General features: G+C 40.8%; 3 protein-coding genes across 3 annotated transcripts in view; 1 reads left to right on the top strand and 2 right to left on the bottom strand.

Annotated features, from left to right (window-relative positions):
• Positions 1-20,000, bottom strand: part of LOC308168152 (complement factor H-related protein 2-like) — a 499,130-nt gene that overhangs the window by 9,768 nt on the left and 469,362 nt on the right. The gene's annotated exons all lie outside the window — the stretch shown is intronic.
• Positions 5,710-11,907, bottom strand: hmgb3a (high mobility group box 3a). The gene is made up of 5 exons (XM_080542635.1): positions 11,825-11,907; positions 9,337-9,542; positions 8,556-8,695; positions 7,964-8,138; positions 5,710-6,945 (listed from the first exon to the last, which is right to left on the bottom strand). Exons 2-5 carry the CDS (start codon positions 9,484-9,486, stop codon positions 6,775-6,777), a joined length of 636 nt encoding a protein of 211 aa, XP_080398761.1. The 5' UTR covers positions 9,487-9,542; positions 11,825-11,907; the 3' UTR covers positions 5,710-6,774.
• cd99l2 (CD99 molecule-like 2) overlaps positions 19,494-20,000 on the top strand; it is a gene marked incomplete at both ends in the record, with an annotated part of 19,249 nt that continues 18,742 nt past the window's right edge. Inside the window, one exon of the mRNA XM_080543123.1 lies at positions 19,494-19,560. Coding sequence (XP_080399249.1) covers positions 19,494-19,560 — 67 coding nt within the window. The remainder of the gene's footprint in view (positions 19,561-20,000) is intronic.

Here is a 20,000-nt window from a genome sequence, read left to right on the forward strand (position 1 = left end):
ATTACACACACCACACACACACACACACACACACACACACACACACACACACTAGGCCGCCACAAGTGTGTTCCGCTTCTGAGCATCTGTGACGGCGGTTGTTCTTTTCCGAAAAAAGAACATTATAAACACGCCAACAACATCACGGAAAAACCTCCTGTCAACAAACATGTCCATCTGAGTTTGTGTTTCTTTGCACTCTTTAAGCAAGACGAGGTCTGTTATATAGATAGATATAGGCCATATTACAACTATGTTACAACTATGTTTATCATCAAGGGTATAGAGGTAATGTGCACATCCCAAAATAATTTTCATAACCGGTGCTATACCCGCACATAATGTAATAATGTAATAATGTAATATGTAATATGCTCCCCAATGTTTTTAATTAATACTCCAATTAACAACACAGCATTTCGTCTTCGTCAGTGTGTTTATATAGGCTACACATATGAGACATTACAAACTCTCCATATGTGTTTTAATGATATTCATAAAAACCACATTCCACATGTACGCGTGCATTAGAATTAAACCGAACCATACGTCACACCCACGTCATAGTGGAGGGTGGCGTACGGTGATGATGCGGTAGTAGGCTATACACAGTTTATGTTCAGATAAACAGACAGATAGTCGCGGAGCTTTTGAGTCAGACAGCATTGTACATGACAGGTCTAAAACACTTCTCTTTACTTCAGCAAAAAGAGGAAGTCTGTTTTTCTTTTACAACAAACTGGTGGACTAAACTATTAACATCACTATGATGATGATGATGTTGCCCGCAGTGATGATAGGATAAAAACAGACGCGAGTTGTTCATCAACACAGAACACACTCTCACACTGAGAGAATCTGTGTTGGTGTGTGTGGCTTGTTGTTCCAGCCCACTAGAAAGCTCAGTTGGCCAGAGCAGAATAATTCGTGATGTCCTGGCGGGTTCAAGAGGTTTCGTCTCTCCAGTAACCTCACCCTGACAGACAGACACACACACACACACACACACAGACACAGACACAGACACAGACACAGACACACACACAGACACACACACACACACACACACACACACACACACACTCTACACACACACACACACACACACACACACACACACACACACACACACACACACACACACACACACACACACACACACACACAGACACCGCTATTTTGCATCCCGGGATCATACGGTATCCCCCGGTCCGTAATGTCACCATGCGCGCATAGATGATATAATATTCACACAATGATGTCTCTCTCCTCTCTCTATTTCCCTTATTATATTATATTATTACCCACGACCACTCCAACCCTCCCGTGTGCTGCGCTCAGCTCACTGCTGCTACAATGTGTCCGCCTGCATGCGAAACTCCATCATAATAATAAATAAACATCAATAAAAGAGAAAACATTGAAACACACAAGTGGCAAAACAAAAACAAGCCAAAGTGAAAACATCCTCACCTGGTGCCTGCCTTGTCCCCCATCTCCCCTGCAGAAGGCCTTCTGTCTGGTTCAGTATTTATTACTGTAATACTCTGTGTGTTAAATCAGGGCTGATATTGTGATTGCGAGCTGTTCCAAGCCTCGGTGCTCCTCTCGATCGGGGCTGAAGATTCAACCAGAGGTCTCCTCTCTCCCTGGAACTATCAGCCCGTTTCCGCAGCCCTCCAGACGGAACCACCTTTTAGTCCGAGGCTGTGTTCGAAATAGCATACTAGCATACTAGCATACTGCATACTAGATATGACGTAGATTTTGAGTATGCAGTGCGTTCACACTGTAGATTATGTGAAATTTGAGTATGCAAGAAATGTATGTAACTAGATTTTCGGTCGGCTGGTATTGGCATACTTATTATGAATTTAGTAGGCAGTGTGCAGTATATACTAATTGAGTATGCTAGTATGCAGTATGCTAGTATGCCATTTCGAACACTGCCCGAGTCCCGCTGACAGCGAGCGACGGAGCCGCGCCTCCTCCTGGAGATTGACAACACCTTCGACTAATCAGCTCTTCTGAACCGTGTGCATCAGCGGATAGACCACCCGCCCTGCCCCTGGGACCACCAATTAAACATCTTTTTTTAGTTTAGAGGGTGTGGCTCTTTGTAACCGATAAGCAGGGGAAATAAATGTTCGCTCTCGCCGAATGCGTTTTTTTTTTTACGCGCGTCACTCGGCCAATAACATTTTGTGTGTGTGTGTGCGTGTGTGTGTGTGTGTGTGTGTGTGTGTGTGTGTGTGTGTGTGTGTGTGTGTGTGTGTGTGTGTGTGTGTGTGTGTGCGTGCGTGCGTGTGTGTGTGTGTGTGCGTGCGTGTGTGTGTGTGTGTGTGTGTGTGTGTGTGTGTGTGTGTGTGTGTGTGTGTGTGTGTGTGTGTGTGTGTGTGTGGCCTTTTGGGTTTGTTGCGAAACTCCACTCGGCGGAACAAGGGCGTGTTTACATTGGCAACTTTAATCCGTATTCAGGGTTCCGTCTCAACAAGCCACCCATAATAACCACGTTACATTACACATCTGAGATCCTATTATTATCTTACAATGTAAGCAACAATGTAAAAATGTTTAGTATGAGCTTGAATAAAAATGTTGTTCAAAAAAATAATAATTCTGAGATCCATTTAAATGCAGTTAGTTTCTGGGCATTATGTCTGTGAGACAGTGCACTGATCTTAGGCTTTAGAAATACAATGCATAATCAATGTAAATGAACACTGACTAACTCAAAAATGTAAACATTTAAAAAAATAACACCACACAGGCATTAATAAACACCTAATGGATCAGATTATGTAAAAAAAAAAAAAAAAGACCTAATTAAGGGAAACAGATGTTATATGTCTGATACAGAGCTAATTCCACACGAGCACGTGATTACACATAACCTCCACTGCACCTAGATGCATGTTATACCATAAGAAGTAGAGGCCAAAACATTGTAATGGCATTTGTGTCATCCAATGCACTCTCTCTCAGCAGTCTATTCTACTTTAGTCACGATCTCCCAAAGCAGAGCTTTCTCTCAGGTCTATGTTTTACGGTACATGTGGGAAAACTAGGGTTAGGGTTAGGTGCTACGTCCACTTGGTACATGCTGGCATGTCTAACCCTACCCCTAACCCTAACCCTAACCTTAACCGTAGCACCCTAGCACCTAACCCTAACCCTAGTTTTCCCACATGTACCGTAACATATGCATTTCTCTCGCCATCTAGTGGTGAGAACGTGGTATCGAATGAGCGCAGGTGTGCCATAAACAGGTTTTGGATCCTAGATCTGGTATTCATCATCAGCATAGATTTATAGATTTGTATAGATTATAGCCTAGCTCACGTACTTCATGTATTGTGACCATTGAAATTCATCTAAAATAGCTTCCTCTATAATCTTCCTCTATAATCATTATACAGTATAAGCACTATTCCAGGATAACTATTTGGCAAAACATGTGTAATAATGACCTAGTAACAAGTGTCCCTTCTTTATAAAGAGAGAGAGAGAGAGAGAGAGAGAGAGAGAGAGAGAGAGAGAGACACACGCACACACACACACACACACACACACACACACACACACACACACACACACACAGGGCAGACAGACAGACCGACAGACAGAGACAGAATGTCAGACAGACAGACAGACAGACAGAGACAGAATGTCAGACACACAGACAGACAGACAGACTAGCAGGCAGACCGACTGACCGACCGACCAACCGACAGACAGAGTTCAAGTACACAGTAGTCGCAAAGTAGGCACTAGACAGACAGACAGACGGACAGCGTTTGAGACAACACATAGACAGACAGACAGGCAGGCAGGCAGGCAGACAGACAGACAAGCAGATAGACAGACAGACAGAGTGCAAAACAACGCACAGACAGACAGGCAGGCAGACAGACAGACAGACAGACAGTATTATAACACCACTGACCTCATGTCTTTTAGCTTGCTTTATAGCATTTTCGCTTTTTAATTGTCTAGTGTGTAATATTTGTTGTTTTTCAGTTTTTGCACCTTCAGAAGAACCACTACAATTTCATTGTATACAGGCAACTGTACAAGGACAATACAGTCTATTCTATTCTATTCTTCTACATACAGACATAGAGACAGACAGACAAGCAGACAGACCGACAGACAAGCAGATAGACAGAGAGACAGACAGACAAGCACACACAGAGAGGCAGACAGACAGACAGGCAGACAGACAGACAAGCAGATAGACAGAGAGACAGACAGACAAGCACACACAGACAGACGGACAGACAGACAGACAGACAGTCAGGCAGACAGACAGACAGACAGTAGGCAGAAAAACAGAGAGACAGACAGACAGACAGTAGGCAGAAAAACAAACAGACAGACAGACAGATAGACAGTCAGTCAGTCAGACAGACAGACAGACAGGCAGGCAGGTAGACATACCGGCAGACAGACAGGGTAGCAGACAGACAGAAAAGTCATCATTTCACAACAAGCAGACTGGCAGACAGAGGTCAAAACAACACACACACACAGACAGACAGAATGACAGACAAACAGTCAGACAGACAAACAGTCAGACAGAATGACATACAAACAGTCAGACAGACAGACAGACAGACAGACTAGTATACAGACAGAAAAGTCAGACAGCCAGACGGACTGACAAATAGACAGCCAGACAGAAACACAGACAGACAGACGGACAAATAGACAAGACAGACAGACTTTCGTGGTAGCTATAGCTAGCTGAAGTTAGTAGCTAGCTCTGAACAACTCTGAACCATGAAAAACGGTCTCTCTTGACTCCGTAGACTTTCAAGGCAATTGGAACCCGGTGCTAAGAAGTTGTAAAAGAGTAAACCATCCCTTTAATTAGATTAGAACTTCACCTCTAAGTGGGGGCCATGGACTCTGTTCATATACTCTATCATCACCATTATCCAAACACATCAACACACAGTCCACAATGGAGCGGCAGGCCTCCTGCAGGGTTGTTGATAGGAGTCATGCTGTGACCGGTGGAGGGCTGGCGTTAAAGAACTGCAACAATAGAGGTCATTATAGGATTAGACATTATAGAATCAGAATTCATAATTTATTCTTGATTCTAATTCTATGGAGGTTGATTATTCCCCTTTTGATCTTGTCTATAAATGCAGGAAGTTAATTGACACTCCTAATTCTAGAATTGGAAATAGAAGGAAAAAATAAGAACTATTGATTGCTGAATTGTACGGAGCCTGTGACCCTGGGGTCACATGGTAGAAAAAAAAGTATTTGATGTGTGAATCCGTTCCCTCGGTTTAGTAATTCGTTCCCTCGGTTTAGTAATTTGTTAGGGTTAGGGTTAGGCCCTACGAGCCAGCACGATCGCAAGGATTCTAACCCTAACCCTAACGAATCACTAAACCGAGGGAACAAATTACTAAACTTACTTTTTTTTTCTTCTACCATGTGACCCCAGGGGGGCTCCGTAGAATTGGCTTTTAGCTAACACATTTCACCTTTAATGGGATGGGACAGATCCCGACCAGACATTGACCGCTAAGAGTTAATTTCCCTGTCCCAGATCCTGGCATGTATTGATTAGATAGCTAATTAATTAATTAACATATTTATGTTGTGCATCAGACCAGTAAGTCAAGATGGATTTGGTCAGCGTGAGCATTTATGCTTAGAGTAATTCTGAGAGAGTTCAAAGGGCAATTGATGGTCTCTTTATTGCAAATCCACTTTAGTTGATATTCAGAGTACAGCGTGTCACATGTGTGGCAGATGAGTGAGGGAGAGGGGGGGAGAGCAGCAAAATGAAATTACACACACGTAAAAATGTCATACTTTAATTGCAAACATAGCATTCTAAACATACAAAAAAGAAAAAATCTTACATACAGATAAGTACAGATTTATATCGCCAACAACCGCACTTTTAGTTCAATCAATGTCTCTTTTTCAGCATGAGAGGACCTTAAACAACGAACGGTTAATATTTAAAAATGCACTTAGCCAAAAAGGAGAAATCAGAGTCTTCATATGCCACTGCTATCTCCCCCCCCGTGTCCGCATCTCTCACCGGACACGTGGGCTTCAACGACAGAAGAGAGTTGTAGTGTTAATAGTGCCTTTCACACACACACGCACACACGCACGCACACACACCTACACACACCCCTAGATATGTGCAATCATAATATCACTGGGAAGTCAAAAATAAAAATGAAACAAAAACGGGGAAAAAACAAAGACTAGTCTAAATCAACCGTATACAGTAACACACCACCTTGCACATTCTTTTAAAAAACAAGAACAAAAAGTGTTTATATACCGCAATGCTACCACGTGTTTAAATGCTTCTTGATATACACCCAGTGAGACAAATGCTATAAGGGTTAAGGAAGACACTGGACAGTGCTGGTGAGATGGGACACTGTAGCGCGCGCACACACACACACACACACACACACACACACACACACATACACACAAACACATATACAGCTGATGGGGGGATAGGGGTCCTGCTTCAAGGTTCTCTCACAGTTGCAGTGGTTGCCTCGTCTTTGTCTCCGAGCAATTACACAGAATCAATGGGGGTGTGTGTGGGGTGAGGTGGGGGGTTGGGGGGGGGCGCACGAAAAAAAAGCAACATAAAAGTATCACCAGTGTTTCCCAAACCCTACTTGCATTTCAACTGGAAAGAAAAAAATGCATTAATAATAAATCATCATCATCATCATCATTATTCATCGTAATAAAACAACACACAAAAACAGCCTATTCATCATCCTCGTCATCATCATCCTCCTCCTCGTCATCGTCCTCCTCTTCATCGTCGTCATCGTCCTCGTCATCCATATTACTCTTCGCCACGGGTTTGGGGGGCACGCTGCCCGTGCTAGCGGCACCTCCCACCTTGCCCTTGCCTGACTTATAGTCAGCAACATCCTGAGAGAGAGAGAGAGAGAGACAGAGAGAGAGAGAGAGAGAGAGAGAGGAGACACACACACAAAAGGTGTTATAGAAACATTAATTTAATTTATTTCTTCTCTGTAGAACTGTTGTCCAAATAGAATCACAAGAAAGCAAACATCACATTCTTGGTAAGAATAGTAATCATATTTTTCATGGTTTCATGGTGGTTCAATGTGTAGGACAAATGTCTCTCAGTCTCACAGTGGCTGCTACTATCAGATGCACGTGACTATAATGTTATCTAGTTATTATCATGCTCTATCAGATACAAGGTACTAAACTCAGATCGATCACTGTTGATCTACTACCATGTAGTGGTGTGTTATCAGGTCTACCAGGGGTCTGATGATATAAGGAGATTTATGGCCCTTATGGCCCCACAGCTGATGACTTATTATTGCTCAGACTGATGGATAGACCAGTGGAATGGCTGTAAGGCCAAACATGTAAATGTAAGTATACATCCTCCAGCCTCCCCTGACACACCGGCCTCCACCAGTGTACATAGTCCTAGTGATTCCAGTGTACATAGTCCTAGTGATTCCAGCTGGGAGCCGGTTCATGGTTACCCATATGAGATCTTTGCATGTTAAAATGTGTCATTCTCTCTATTCATCAATAGGAAAGTGGAAATAGTGGAAAGGCCGGTTGCTACAAGTGCGTGAAGCTGAATCACAACATTGGCTACATGACATGTGGGAGGAGTCAAGCTACATGACATGTGGGAGGAGTCAAGCTACATGACATGTGGGAGGAGTCAAGCTACATGACATGTGGGAGGAGTCAAGCTACATGACATGTGGGAGGAGTCAAAAGCGGAACGGAATGTGGACAGGTGATTTAACCTCCGTACTACAGTGCCACTACCTGGATGGTGAGGTCATCTGACCCTCTGGTACTTACCTTCTGGAACAGCTGATGTCTATCCACACAACAACAAACTAACTCATGTAATAGCAACAATAATAATAATAATCATAATAAATCATACCTTCTGGTACTTGTCCTTGAGCTTGTTGGCCTTGATGAGGTAGGGCTGCTTGGTGGCGTCCGTCAGGTTGTTCCACATCTCCCCCAGCTTCTTGGCCGTGTCTCCGATGCCCATGTTGGGGTGCGTGGCCTTGATCTTGGGCCGGTGGTCTGAGCAGAAGATGAAGAAACCGGAGCTACGGAGGTAGAAAAGGAGGAAAATTAAATTACATTCATTTGTACTTCAATGTTTCGCTATGAATGTAAATGCATGTATTCAAAAAAAATAAAGAAAATCAGGGATAACATTTATTTTCAGTTGAATGATGTCAGATGATTATTTGTTATTGCCAGAATTTCTTACGCATCATAACAATATATCTATGGATAAGGAAAGGGGAACATTTGGTTCATTATTATAATATTCATATTTGATATGTGTGCGATTGTTCTCCACTTTGACTGATGGATCATGACAAAGTAAAGACTGAAACACAAAAGTGATTAAGTGGTTGTAAAAATACATGATAGTAATCAATCCAGTAATAGGACCATCACTCCATAGATGGGAGCGAGTGAGTGCGTTCTTGTGTGTGTGTGTGTGAGTGACGTACGGGGGTCTCTTGGGGGCGTTGGGGTCCTTCTTCCTGCCCTTCTTGCCACCAGGAGCAAAGTGCTGCATCTCGTTGTCGTAGCGAACCTTGTCCTGCCTGGCCAGGTCCTCAAACTTGCCCTTCTCCTTGCCTGACATCGTCTGGATCAGACAACAACAACAACAACAGCTGTTAGCACTCTGTCCTGTAAGTGTTGTATAAATAATGATATAAGAATATAATGTTTTCATTTTATTATATGTCAAATTATATATGTCGAATACTATCACTCACTATCACTATTGAGTAGCTGTTGTTGATTTAGTCATTATGTTTTGGCTTAAGCACAATGCAACCAATGGTCCCAAAAGTGCCAAATCAACCTCAACTCAAATTCTTTTTCTAAGTTGTTAACATGTATTTGACCCAAGTCTACTTAGAATAGACTTAGGACTAGAGTGTGTTAGCCCACTAAGATAAAGTTAGTTTCCTATTGTGTATATTCACCTTACTGCCTTTTACTGCCAGTACGGCTACTTATACTTAATTGTCATTGAATTAGTACTGGCATTGCGCCTTATCTTATTGTGTTTTGTTGTTATTATTACTATGTATCGCTGATATTGATTGATTATTACTTCTGTGTTATCACAGTATCCCTGTTGAGAGGAACCTTGCTAAGTAAGGATGTCATTGTACAGTTTACTACCTGTATCCTGTGCATATAACTGATACAGGTGACTTGACTGGAGCCCCTGCATTTATTGATCATTGATCATTTATTGACTATTGACCAGCTCACCTTCCATCGGCCAGAGCACTTCTTGGAGAACTCAGAGAAGTTGACGGGGATCTCTGGGCTCTTCTTCTTGTGCTCCTCACGGCAAGTCTGAACAAAGTAGGCGTAGGCGGACATCTTGCCCTTGGGCTTCCCAGGGGTGCCTTTGGCCATCCTGATGAGTGGGCGGGACGTTGTTGCGATATTAACTTCTTTGATTGGGTCTGAGTCTGGAAGAGAGGAGATTGGCAGATGATAGAAATGGTTAGTCAGTTTTGTATCATAATCATAATAAAATTGTGTTGTGTAAAGATTTATCATATTTATATGGAATTATATAATGTTTTTTAAATTATAATTATTGGGGTATGTATGTAGATACGATTGTGGTGTATATAAACCAATCTATATGATTGTATGCGTCACAAAATGTTGAGTAAATGTGTAACTACTGTATTTATTCAGAATGTCAGGTTATCATCTGTGTTTTTGTCATGTTTATGGTGTATCAGTTTAGACTTCATTTCATTATACAAAATCATCTACTTCATATGAATTGATAGTGAACATTATAATTTTTTATTTTTTTATTTCCTAATGTCAGAATAGGATAGAATTCCATGGGTGGGATAACTGTAGAAAATGTTTATAATGTTGTGAAGTCCGTTATATAATGTAATAACTGTGTCAAATAGCCTAATAGAATATTTTAAATGTATTTATCTTTTTCAATATTTGGTAAATATAATACCATTATCATGTCTATAAACTCTTATATATAAAATCTTGGCAAAAAAAAAAAATCCAATCTAAAATGCACTTTTGCATTTTGTAAAAATGCCTCCTATTAAAATCTTCTTCTAATAAAGCCTCCCCCCGCCATATTCTCTCATCGCCACCGCCCACTCTTGTCATTAACGATATCTTTTTATTTTCATATTTTTCCGCTCCGCAAACTTTATTCCGTTAGGTTACATACTAACGCAACGCGAACTTGACTCTGCCCATAGAAGCTATAAGGAGCGCACGGAGCGGTACATGGTTATAATGTTGCGATAGACGAATGTAACAGAGAGGTCATCAACACGAATTATTCATCTTCCATTTTGTGAAATGCGTCTTCATGAGAGAAACTGCTGTTTATTTTCCACCTTCTTGCACATTTCAATCTTATTTGTCCAAAAATGTTATTACTTTTCGGGGTTTTAAATGTGCGCTCCTCCGTACGGTAGCTTAGAGCCCTGGTACATAGTACATAGTGTTGGTTAGCGGGGCTACAGAGTAGAGGAAGGCTAAGGTTCTTCTCCATTCAGTAAAATGGCTTCTGAGAGGAAGGCTTACCCCCATGTAACAAAGCCACACACACCCCCCTCCTGTTCCGAGGGCTCTCACGACCAAATCTGAACATTAATCAAGAAAAAAATCACATCATCAGATAAAACGAAAACTGTTCTTTTTATTTGCGTGATATTATTTTGTACTGTCATTGCGTATTTCGCGACATTTCCCAGTTTCGCGAAGTTCTCCCCCTGACCGTCGCTTGGTGCAATGCTGTCTGTAACAAAGGCAGTGCGCCAGCCATTTCTAACGCGAGTCATCCTGCCGAGAGCGACAAGTTGTGAAAAGGGGAATAAAGAGGAAAAGTAAAAATTCTTTAATACAGAAAGTTAGAGATAGACATTATGAAAAGGAAACGAAAAAGTGCGTTATTTTTGTGCGATGGGGAAATAGTTTTTTCTCCAAAGATTTTGCCTTCCCTTATGTGTGGCGGAACAGCTCCTTGTCAATGGTTTACCTCGCCAGCCATTTTAATACATGGCGAGAGCGATCATTTGACTAGCGGAGATAAAAATGTCCAAAACATACTTTCGACGATGACATTCAAATTTTCTTTACACGGTTCGATAGAGATAAAAACGTTCGACGGAAAGCGAACGTTTTTCCACCCGAATGATGCGTTTTGGCCGAGATGACATCGAAATGGGTTGGCATTGGAAGGACAGTGTTATTCGCAGACAGGGCATAGCCAGCCATATTCACAGTGTTACACACGGCAGCGATGCGTGCGAGGAATACATGGCTACAAAATTGCAGTTTAATAACTTTTCATTACTTCAACACCCACGAGAAAAAACACAGAGTCATCAAGGCAACAATGAAACACTGATTTTCTTTATAAGACATGGCAGTGTAAACGAAAGAAAAATAGATTAAATTATTCTGAACAGATTTCTGCGCATTTTTAAAGAAATAGAAACATTGCATGATGGAAAACACACGAAATACTATCAGACTGCATGATTAATGAACAATAAACACATTTGAACCCTATTTCAATTTATATGGCACAAAACCACTTAAAAATAACCATATCCTACTTTTAAATGATTCAAATAATCATGACATAGAAAAAAACTATCTGTTCTAAAGACTTCTAAACATAAAGTACATTTTACAAATATACAATGTTATTATTGCATATGGATAACAGAGCGTCGGACGCTGGACGTACCTGTGTTGTTAACCAGCCTGGATGTTACCGTCTCGCCTTTCTCTCCCTTCTCTCTCCCCTGCCTTAAAACCCCATGGAACACAGCCTCGCGCTAGCTCTGTACGAGAACGCTCTGATTGGCCAGCAGCCCTCCCGGTTTAAAACAGCCTCCATCATTCCTGGTTGGAGGGGACGTTACACACGCCGAGGATCTCTCGCTCCCGATTGGATGAGACGTGGGCCTCGTCATAGGCGCTCTTTAAAAAAAAAAAAGCCGCTCAGAAAAAGTTTTGCAGTAAAGTGATGGGGAAGTTCATCAGGTCTGTGTGGTAGTAAGGCATGTGCTGTAGTACAGTATAGGGGAGTATAGTAGCCTGCAGTCTGTTATAGCGGCAATGTGATTGACAGATTCTTTTACTGCTCAGATGACATCATCCTCTCTCAGGTAAGGACTTCTGATTGGAGGACTACTGTGAATACTGTACACTATTACCATCTAATACCTGTCATGTTTTATTGCACGGATTATGGATTATGGAAATTATATAAATAAACAGAAATTATATGTTTGGACAACAACAATGCTGTTGACATCAAATTATTTGTTGTGAGAAAAGAATGCCATTCGTCCTTTATTAGGTATTTTAGAGATGATTTCATCAGTATGAGTAGTAGAGTATATCCTGTGTGATGAACTGTAGCTTCACATTGCATTATATCGTTTCTCTTCTTCTGTGATCGACACCTGCAGATTTCTCCTAAACACATACAGCTGATCTTAGACACAAATAGACAGATGTAGTTACTACTTTGGTAATACTGTAGATGGCAACAAATGAAAAGCTTTGATTTGACTGTGAACTAACCAGTTAGGTAAATGAAAATTAACGAAATCTGTGGCTACCAACATTTGTTTGTTTGTTGCATGAACCATTACAGATTCTGTGAAAGAAAACACTCACAACTCTTATCAGATTAAGGATATTGAAACATCAGTGTAATTTATATTTATGCACTATAGGCTTAGGCCTACTTGGAGATGATTCCATTTCTTTGTACAGCGAAATATCTGCAGCTGAATTATCATGATGATTTGTTTACTTGTCTGTTTATTTATTATGTATTTGCTGTCTGTGAGTTATTGTTTTGTATGCATAATTTACAATTATTAATTGTTCTAATCAAACTCACATAATACAATATATGTACATATATATATTAGATAGTCACACATTATAATATGTAATGTGTGACTAATTGAAAGTCAAAGTTTCATCAACTCTAATCTGGTAAAGGTTTCATAACCATGCCTCTGTAGCAGAGGTGGTCATTAGCCCTAATTTTCATTTGTTCCACAAACATAATATTCAGAAATAAATATTCAACGTAGCCAGCTGCATAATCTCGAGACTTTTTCTTTTTTAATACATGCATCTATGAATATTGTGTTACTTACATGTATAAGTTGACTTAACTGAAACTCTCATGACCGGCACAAGTTCTGTCATATGAAAAAAAATACCACCCCAACAAAACACTTGAACATACTGTATGTAATATAGAACATACTGTATGTTCAAGGTCACACTCTGGACCTTATCATCACCAAAGGCCTAGATATTTCAAATGTTGTTGTAACTGATATTGCCCTGTCTGACCACTGTTGCATATTCTTTGACGTATCTATCTTTCCTGTTATTCAAACTATGTCTAAAACTATTTCCAAACGATATATCAATGAAAAGACCAGTGCACTGTTCACACAGGCCTTTTCCCTAGCCCCCCCCCCAAACTTCTATTCCAACCTCAGTAAATGACCTTCTACACGACTTCAACTTAAAAATCACAAAAACCATTGATGATATTGCACCCATTAGATCCAAATGCATCTCTGGTAAGCAAAAAGCTCCCTGGAGAACTGCCCCATCCGTAAAGACCCAAAAAAGAGAATGTCGTAAAGCAGAGCGCAGATGGAGAAAAACAAACCTTCAAGTCCACTATGATATCTATAAAGAGAATCTTCAAAACTATAACTTAGAAATAAGAAGTGCCAGGCAATCATTTTTCTCTAAGATCATAAACAATAACATCAATAATGCCCGGATCCTTTTCAGAACTGTTGACAGACTAACAAATCCCCCAACACCCATTGCTCAGGAATTTCACTCAACTAGTAAATGCAATGAGCTTGCATCCTTTTTTAACAATAAAATAGAAACCATTAGACAAGGCATTCTAGTCAGGCATGAAAAACATGTCCCCATTAACAACCCCAAATAGGACGGACATAACAACCATGTCACAATTTAACACCATTGATTACAAGACCCTAGATAAAATCATGTCACGTCTTAAACCATCCACCTGTGCCCTTGATGTCCTGCCAACAAGCTTTTTAAAAAACATATTTAGCTGCATGGCAGGCGATCTAATACAAATAATTAACACCTCCCTTTCATCAGGAATCTTCACTGAAGCCCTGAAAACTGCAGTTATTAAGCCTCTACTAAAAAAGAACGGCCTAGACCCATTTGTACTAAACAACTACAGACCCATATCAAACCTTCCCTGTACAGGAAAAATTATTGAAATGGTTGCCCACGAACAACTTAGCAATTATTTGACCCTAAATGATCTCTTTGATGACTTTCAATCAGGCTTTCGCCCCCTACATAGCACTGAAACGGCCCTTATTAAGGTCCTTAATGACATTCGCGTAAACACAGACTCCGGAAAAATCTCAGTTTTGATACTACTAGATCTTAGTGCTGCCTTTGACACTGTAGTGTAGACCATGACATTCTAATAGATAGACTAAAAACCTGGGTAGGACTTTCGGGCACTGCCCTAAACTGGTTTAGATCCTACCTACAGGACAGAAGCTTGTCTCCATTGGCAACTTTGTATCTGACCAAATTAAAATGACATGTGGGGTTCCCCAAGGGTCAATCCTTGGCCCCCTTCTATTCAATCTCTACATGCTTCCATTGGGACACATCATAAAAAAGAACAAAATTGCCTACCACAACTATGCGGATGACACTCAAATCTACATAGCCCTCTCACCGAACGACTATAGTCCCATTGACAATCTCTGTAATTGCATTGAGCAAATAAACGCCTGGATGACACAAAACTTCCTCCAACTAAACAAGGACAAAACAGAGATAATTGTATTCGGTGCACCTGATAAAAGATCGAAAGTCAGTGCAAAACTTGATTCTCTCTCTCTTCACACAAAAAAACAGGTCAGAAATCTTGGTGTAATTCTAGACTCCGATCTAAACTTCAACAGTGACATAAACTCGATAACTAAATCAGCCTACTATCACCTGAAAAACATAACAAGAATGAGAGGTTTCATGTCCAAGCAAGACCTTGAAAAACTCATCCATGCATTTGTTTCGAGGTGACTTGATTATTGTAATGGTCTACTAACAGGCCTATCTAAAGGAGCTGTTCGTAAATTGCAGCTCATCCAAAACGCCGCTGCTAGGGTCCTAACAAAAACAAAGAAATTTGAACACATTACACCAATCCTGAGATCCCTGCACTGGCTACAAGTCTCTCAGAGAATTGAATTCAAAATCCTCCTAATTACATACAAATCACAAAAGGGTCTTGGACCAAAATACATATCAGATCTCCTCCCATCCTATATTCCTGCAAGGTCCCTAAGGTCAGCTGACAAATCAGCTAATAATTCCAAGAGTAAAAACAAAACACGGTGCAGCAGCTTTCAGTCACGCTGCTGCATGCTCCTGGAACAAACTCCCTGAAGAAATCAAACAGGCCCAAACCCTTAAGATATTTAAATCTAAGCTAAAAATCTTCATGTTTTGCACCAGTTATGATTAAACACAAACACTTCTATCAATGTCTTTTTCCCATTAACTATTGTCTTTTTAAATGTTTTATCTATTTACTTCTTATATTTGCTTATATTCATTGTAATTTTTATTTTCTTATGCTCCTCTTGCTGTTTTTTTAAATAATGCATGTAAAGCACTTTGAATTGCCCCTGTTGTATGAAATGTGCAATACAAATAAACTTGCCTTGCCTTGCCTATGTAATATAGAACATACTGTATGTAATATAGAACATACTGTATGTAATATAGAACAGACTGTATGTAATATAGAACATACTGTATGTAATATAGAACATACTGTATGTAATATAGAACAGACTGTATGTAATATAGAACATACTGTATGTAATATAGAACACACTGTATGTAATATAGAACATACTGTGTGTAATATAGAACATACTGTATGTAATATAGAACATACTGTATGTAATATAGAACATACTGTGTGTAATATAGAACATACTGTGTGTAATATAGAACACACTGTATGTAATATAGAACACACTGTATGTAATATAGAACACACTGTATGTAATATAGAACATACTGTATGTAATATAGAACATACTGTATGTAATATAGAACATACTGTATGTAATATAGAACAGACTGTATGTAATATAGAACATACTGTATGTAATATAGAACACACTGTATGTAATATAGAACACACTGTATGTAATATAGAACATACTGTGTGTAATATAGAACATACTGTATGTAATATAGAACATACTGCATGTAATATAGAACATACTGCATGTAATATAGAACATACTGTATGTAATATAGTTAGAATCACATAAGAACCAAAGAACCACAGGACCAATGAGGACCAACAAAGAACCGAAATTCACAGTTATTATTAATTTGCAATTAGCAATTATGCAAATGTATTCCTGAATGTTTCTGTTGCATTATCTCACTAATTAATGTACTTGTGATGTTGGGTTCTTGTTTGATTATAACTGTATTATATCTGGGCTTATAACTGTATTAATATCTGGGAACTTGAGGATGTCCTCTTGGCCTGATGGCTGAGAACCACGCCCACCACCCCTCATAACCCCTCCACCCCTCATAACCCCTCATAACCCCTCCACCCCAATCGTCCTGGCAAGCTCTCCTTTAGAAAAACACAATAGAACACAGTAGTAACACACAACACAGTAGTAACACCACTGGCGGACTCAGGGGGGGGGGCAGGGGGGGCGACCGCCCCTCCTGGTGCCCCACGGTTGAAAAACGTCTCGCTTAAGTGCCCTTTTGAGTGTCAAAAATGCCCTATTGGTGCCCCTCCAATGGTCTAAATTTGACCATGTGCCCCCACAGTTGAAAAACGTCACACTAAAGTGCCCTTTTGAGTGGTAAAATTAGAGGATATGCCCTATTGGCTGTCCTTCCAATGGTCTAAACTTGACCATGTGCACTGATGGGGTCCCATGTTGGAGTCCACCACTGAGTAACACACGGTAATACTAAGGGACACTGGTAGAGCTACCTGGGGACAGGCTCATTGCAATGCATCATGGATCCTCATTCCATCCCATACCTCCACTAGCCTCCCCTGAGTAACATTAAGATTAAGACGTTAAGATATTACAGAAGCTCACGCCACAAACAACAGCAATAAAATGAAGTGACAATTGAATAATAGAATAATAAAAATATATAGATAAGATAGTATATAAAATATCATCAGTTTCCTCTTGGGAGCCCCATGATGTAAATCACAACTGCAAGTGGCTTATCAATGTGACAAACAGGAATGGACAGATCTATCACGGTGAGTTCTCTATTATCCATTAAGGGAAAAAGAGGAAACGCAACCAGACAGTGACAGACAGTGTTTCTCCTCCTTCAGTCCCCTTCTTCTTCTCCTTCTCTCATCTCTCCTCATTCTCTTCTTCACTATCCCTCTCTCCCTCACTCCCCTTCTTCACTATCCCTCCCTCTCTCCCTCACTCCCCTTCTCTCCTCCACTCCCTCCCTCTCTCATTCACTCTCCTTCTCCTCTTCATCTCTCCTCATTCTCTTCTTCACTATCCCTCTCTCTCTCCCTCACTCCCCTTCTCTCCTCCACTCCCTCTCTCTCTCGTTCACTCTCCTTCTCCTCTTCCTCAATTGCCCTCCTCTTTCCTTCTCTCATTCACTTCTTCTTCGGCGTATGGGTTGTTGTTTCCTCTCCACTCCACCAGGCTCGGGGCCGAGGGGCTACCCTTTTACCACCCCGAGACCTGGTTGAGGGGCTACCCTTTTACCACCCCGAGACCTGGTTGAGGGGCTACCCTTTTACCACCCCGAGACCTGGTTGAGGGGCTCACCCGGGCTATATTTCTGGACACCCCTCCAGAAGCCACGTCATCGTCTCGTCATTCTCATTCACTCTAATTCCTCCACTCCTCCACTCCAATCTCATAATTTTCTCCTTTACTCTCCTCCTTCTCTCATCTCTCCATTCCTTACTTGCCTCTCCTTCTCTCATCCCCCCTCCCCTCCCCTCCCCTTCTCCTTGGTAGTGATAAGGTGAGTTCCCCCATACAATGTCAACCACTTTGAGTACCTGTGGAAGGTGGAAAGGCGGTTATAAATCCCAGCAATTATTGTTTATTCTCTCCTCCACTCCACTCTCTCTTTCCCTCCTCCACTCTCTCCATTCTCTCCCTCTCTCCTCCACGTTCATTCTCTCCTTCTATCATTGTCTCTCTCTCTCTTCTCCTCCCCTCTCCTCCACTTATCCTTCTGTCCTCCACCCCCCTTCTCTCTTAAGTGGATCTCTGTGCCCAAATCAATATCATCTTAGTGAATAGGCCTACGCCTACCTCCACTTTCAGCAGGTCATCAAATGTATGTTGACCCAACTGAATGTATCAAATGAAGCAGGCAGCACATTTTACGTTGTGTCTTATTTAATTCATTATTTGATAGGGCTACATCACTTTCTCTCTGACCATTGACCAACCAAGCTGTGATTTAACCAACAACCCTGCATTGTCATACCAAGTAACACAATCTCTTTAACATCAAATATTTCTGGATACCGGACATTATCTGTTTTCTATTGTTGGTAAATATGTAAATATGTAAATACATTTGATTTAATTAAAAAAAAATATTATATTAATATTGAAGTCAACTGCAGATTATTAATTATTAATCTCTGAGTATTGGAGAAGGGGTAGGATTAAATAAGCTTATGCTTCTTCCTACTCCTTTTCGGACATGTTAAGTAAATAGTGTTTTTAGTTTTGTTTTGTTTTTTCTTGTTTTTGTTTTGTTTTTTGTTGTTATACCTATTTCTTTTTTCACATGTTCGAAATAAAGCTTTCATTCATTCATTCATTCTGCATTGTCATACCAACAACACAACACAATCTCTTTAAATCAAACATTTCTGGTACATGTGATACTTTATAACGGAAATAAATAACGGTATTTAAATGATCATTGTGTCTGTGTGTGTGTCTACCCTGACTAGTCATAAAGTCATAACTGAGAGAGAGGAACCGCCCCACGCCCCTGTAACGTGATTCCACGCTGCTGCTCTCAGCTCTCCGCCAAGCGGCACATTTCACTAACGCACTGCAGACTGTCTGTCTGTCGCACCGCCGAGGGTACAAAGATTTTTTTGGGGAGGGGGTTTATGATCAAAGTGTAAAAAAAGGCTCAGACGACTCAACAACAGTTTAGCCCTCTAACACACCAACCCAGGCCTTAGGGAAGAAGAGAAATCACTTCTATCTTTTTTTTTTGTTTGTTGCACTGAATCATTTTTATTTTCTCTCGACATAAAGCAGTGTTCGGGTCTTTCAACCATGGGGAGATGTTCTTTTTCGGCGTGGTCGCTCGTGTTTCTGGTGGTCTCTGTGCTGGCAGTGAAAGGTAAGGTGGTCTCTGTGTGTGCTGGCAGTGAAAGGTAAGCTGTTTCCATGTTCTTTGTTGAGGCTTTCTCTCTGGCTATGCCGAGTTCATCAGATTTCTCTCTCTGCCCGGGTGTCTGACGCGGCTTGTTGCGGGCGTTTCTTTATTCTAACGGGCGGAATAACGGTACACGCGGGCAAGAGCGCAAAGGCTTGACAGATGATTGTAATTGATACGTAATTAGTTATTACATAGGTACTAACTACACCCGGTCAACCCTGCTTTCACTGTCTGCATCTGTCTGGCATGTAACCTTGAGGTCCAGCCAGCCACCACATGAAGGATAACCTATCTAGATGTTTGTAATAAAACAACAGACAGACATATTCATGGGAGGAAGTGGGAGATAAAAACGTCTTTGAGACGATTGTGTCTTTGCAGTCTGGTCACATAGTCTACCG

Source organism: Nansenia antarctica (assembly GCF_963989245.1).
Source record: "Nansenia antarctica genome assembly, chromosome: 12".
NCBI lineage: Eukaryota > Metazoa > Chordata > Actinopteri > Argentiniformes > Microstomatidae > Nansenia > Nansenia antarctica.

What these genes read in the sequence shown, in the direction of transcription:
- hmgb3a (XM_080542635.1), bottom strand. Translation starts at nt 9,486, where the DNA reads ATGGCCAAAGGCACCCCTGGGAAGCCCAAGGGCAAGATGTCCGCCTAC. An exon ending in AACGCCCCCAAGAGACCCCC is followed by an intron (nt 8,139 to 8,555) that starts GTACGTCACTCA and finishes CTACCTCCGTAG; the next exon opens with CTCCGGTTTCTTCATCTTCT. An exon ending in TCAAGGACAAGTACCAGAAG is followed by an intron (nt 6,946 to 7,963) that starts GTATGATTTATT and finishes TCTCTCTCTCAG; the next exon opens with GATGTTGCTGACTATAAGTC.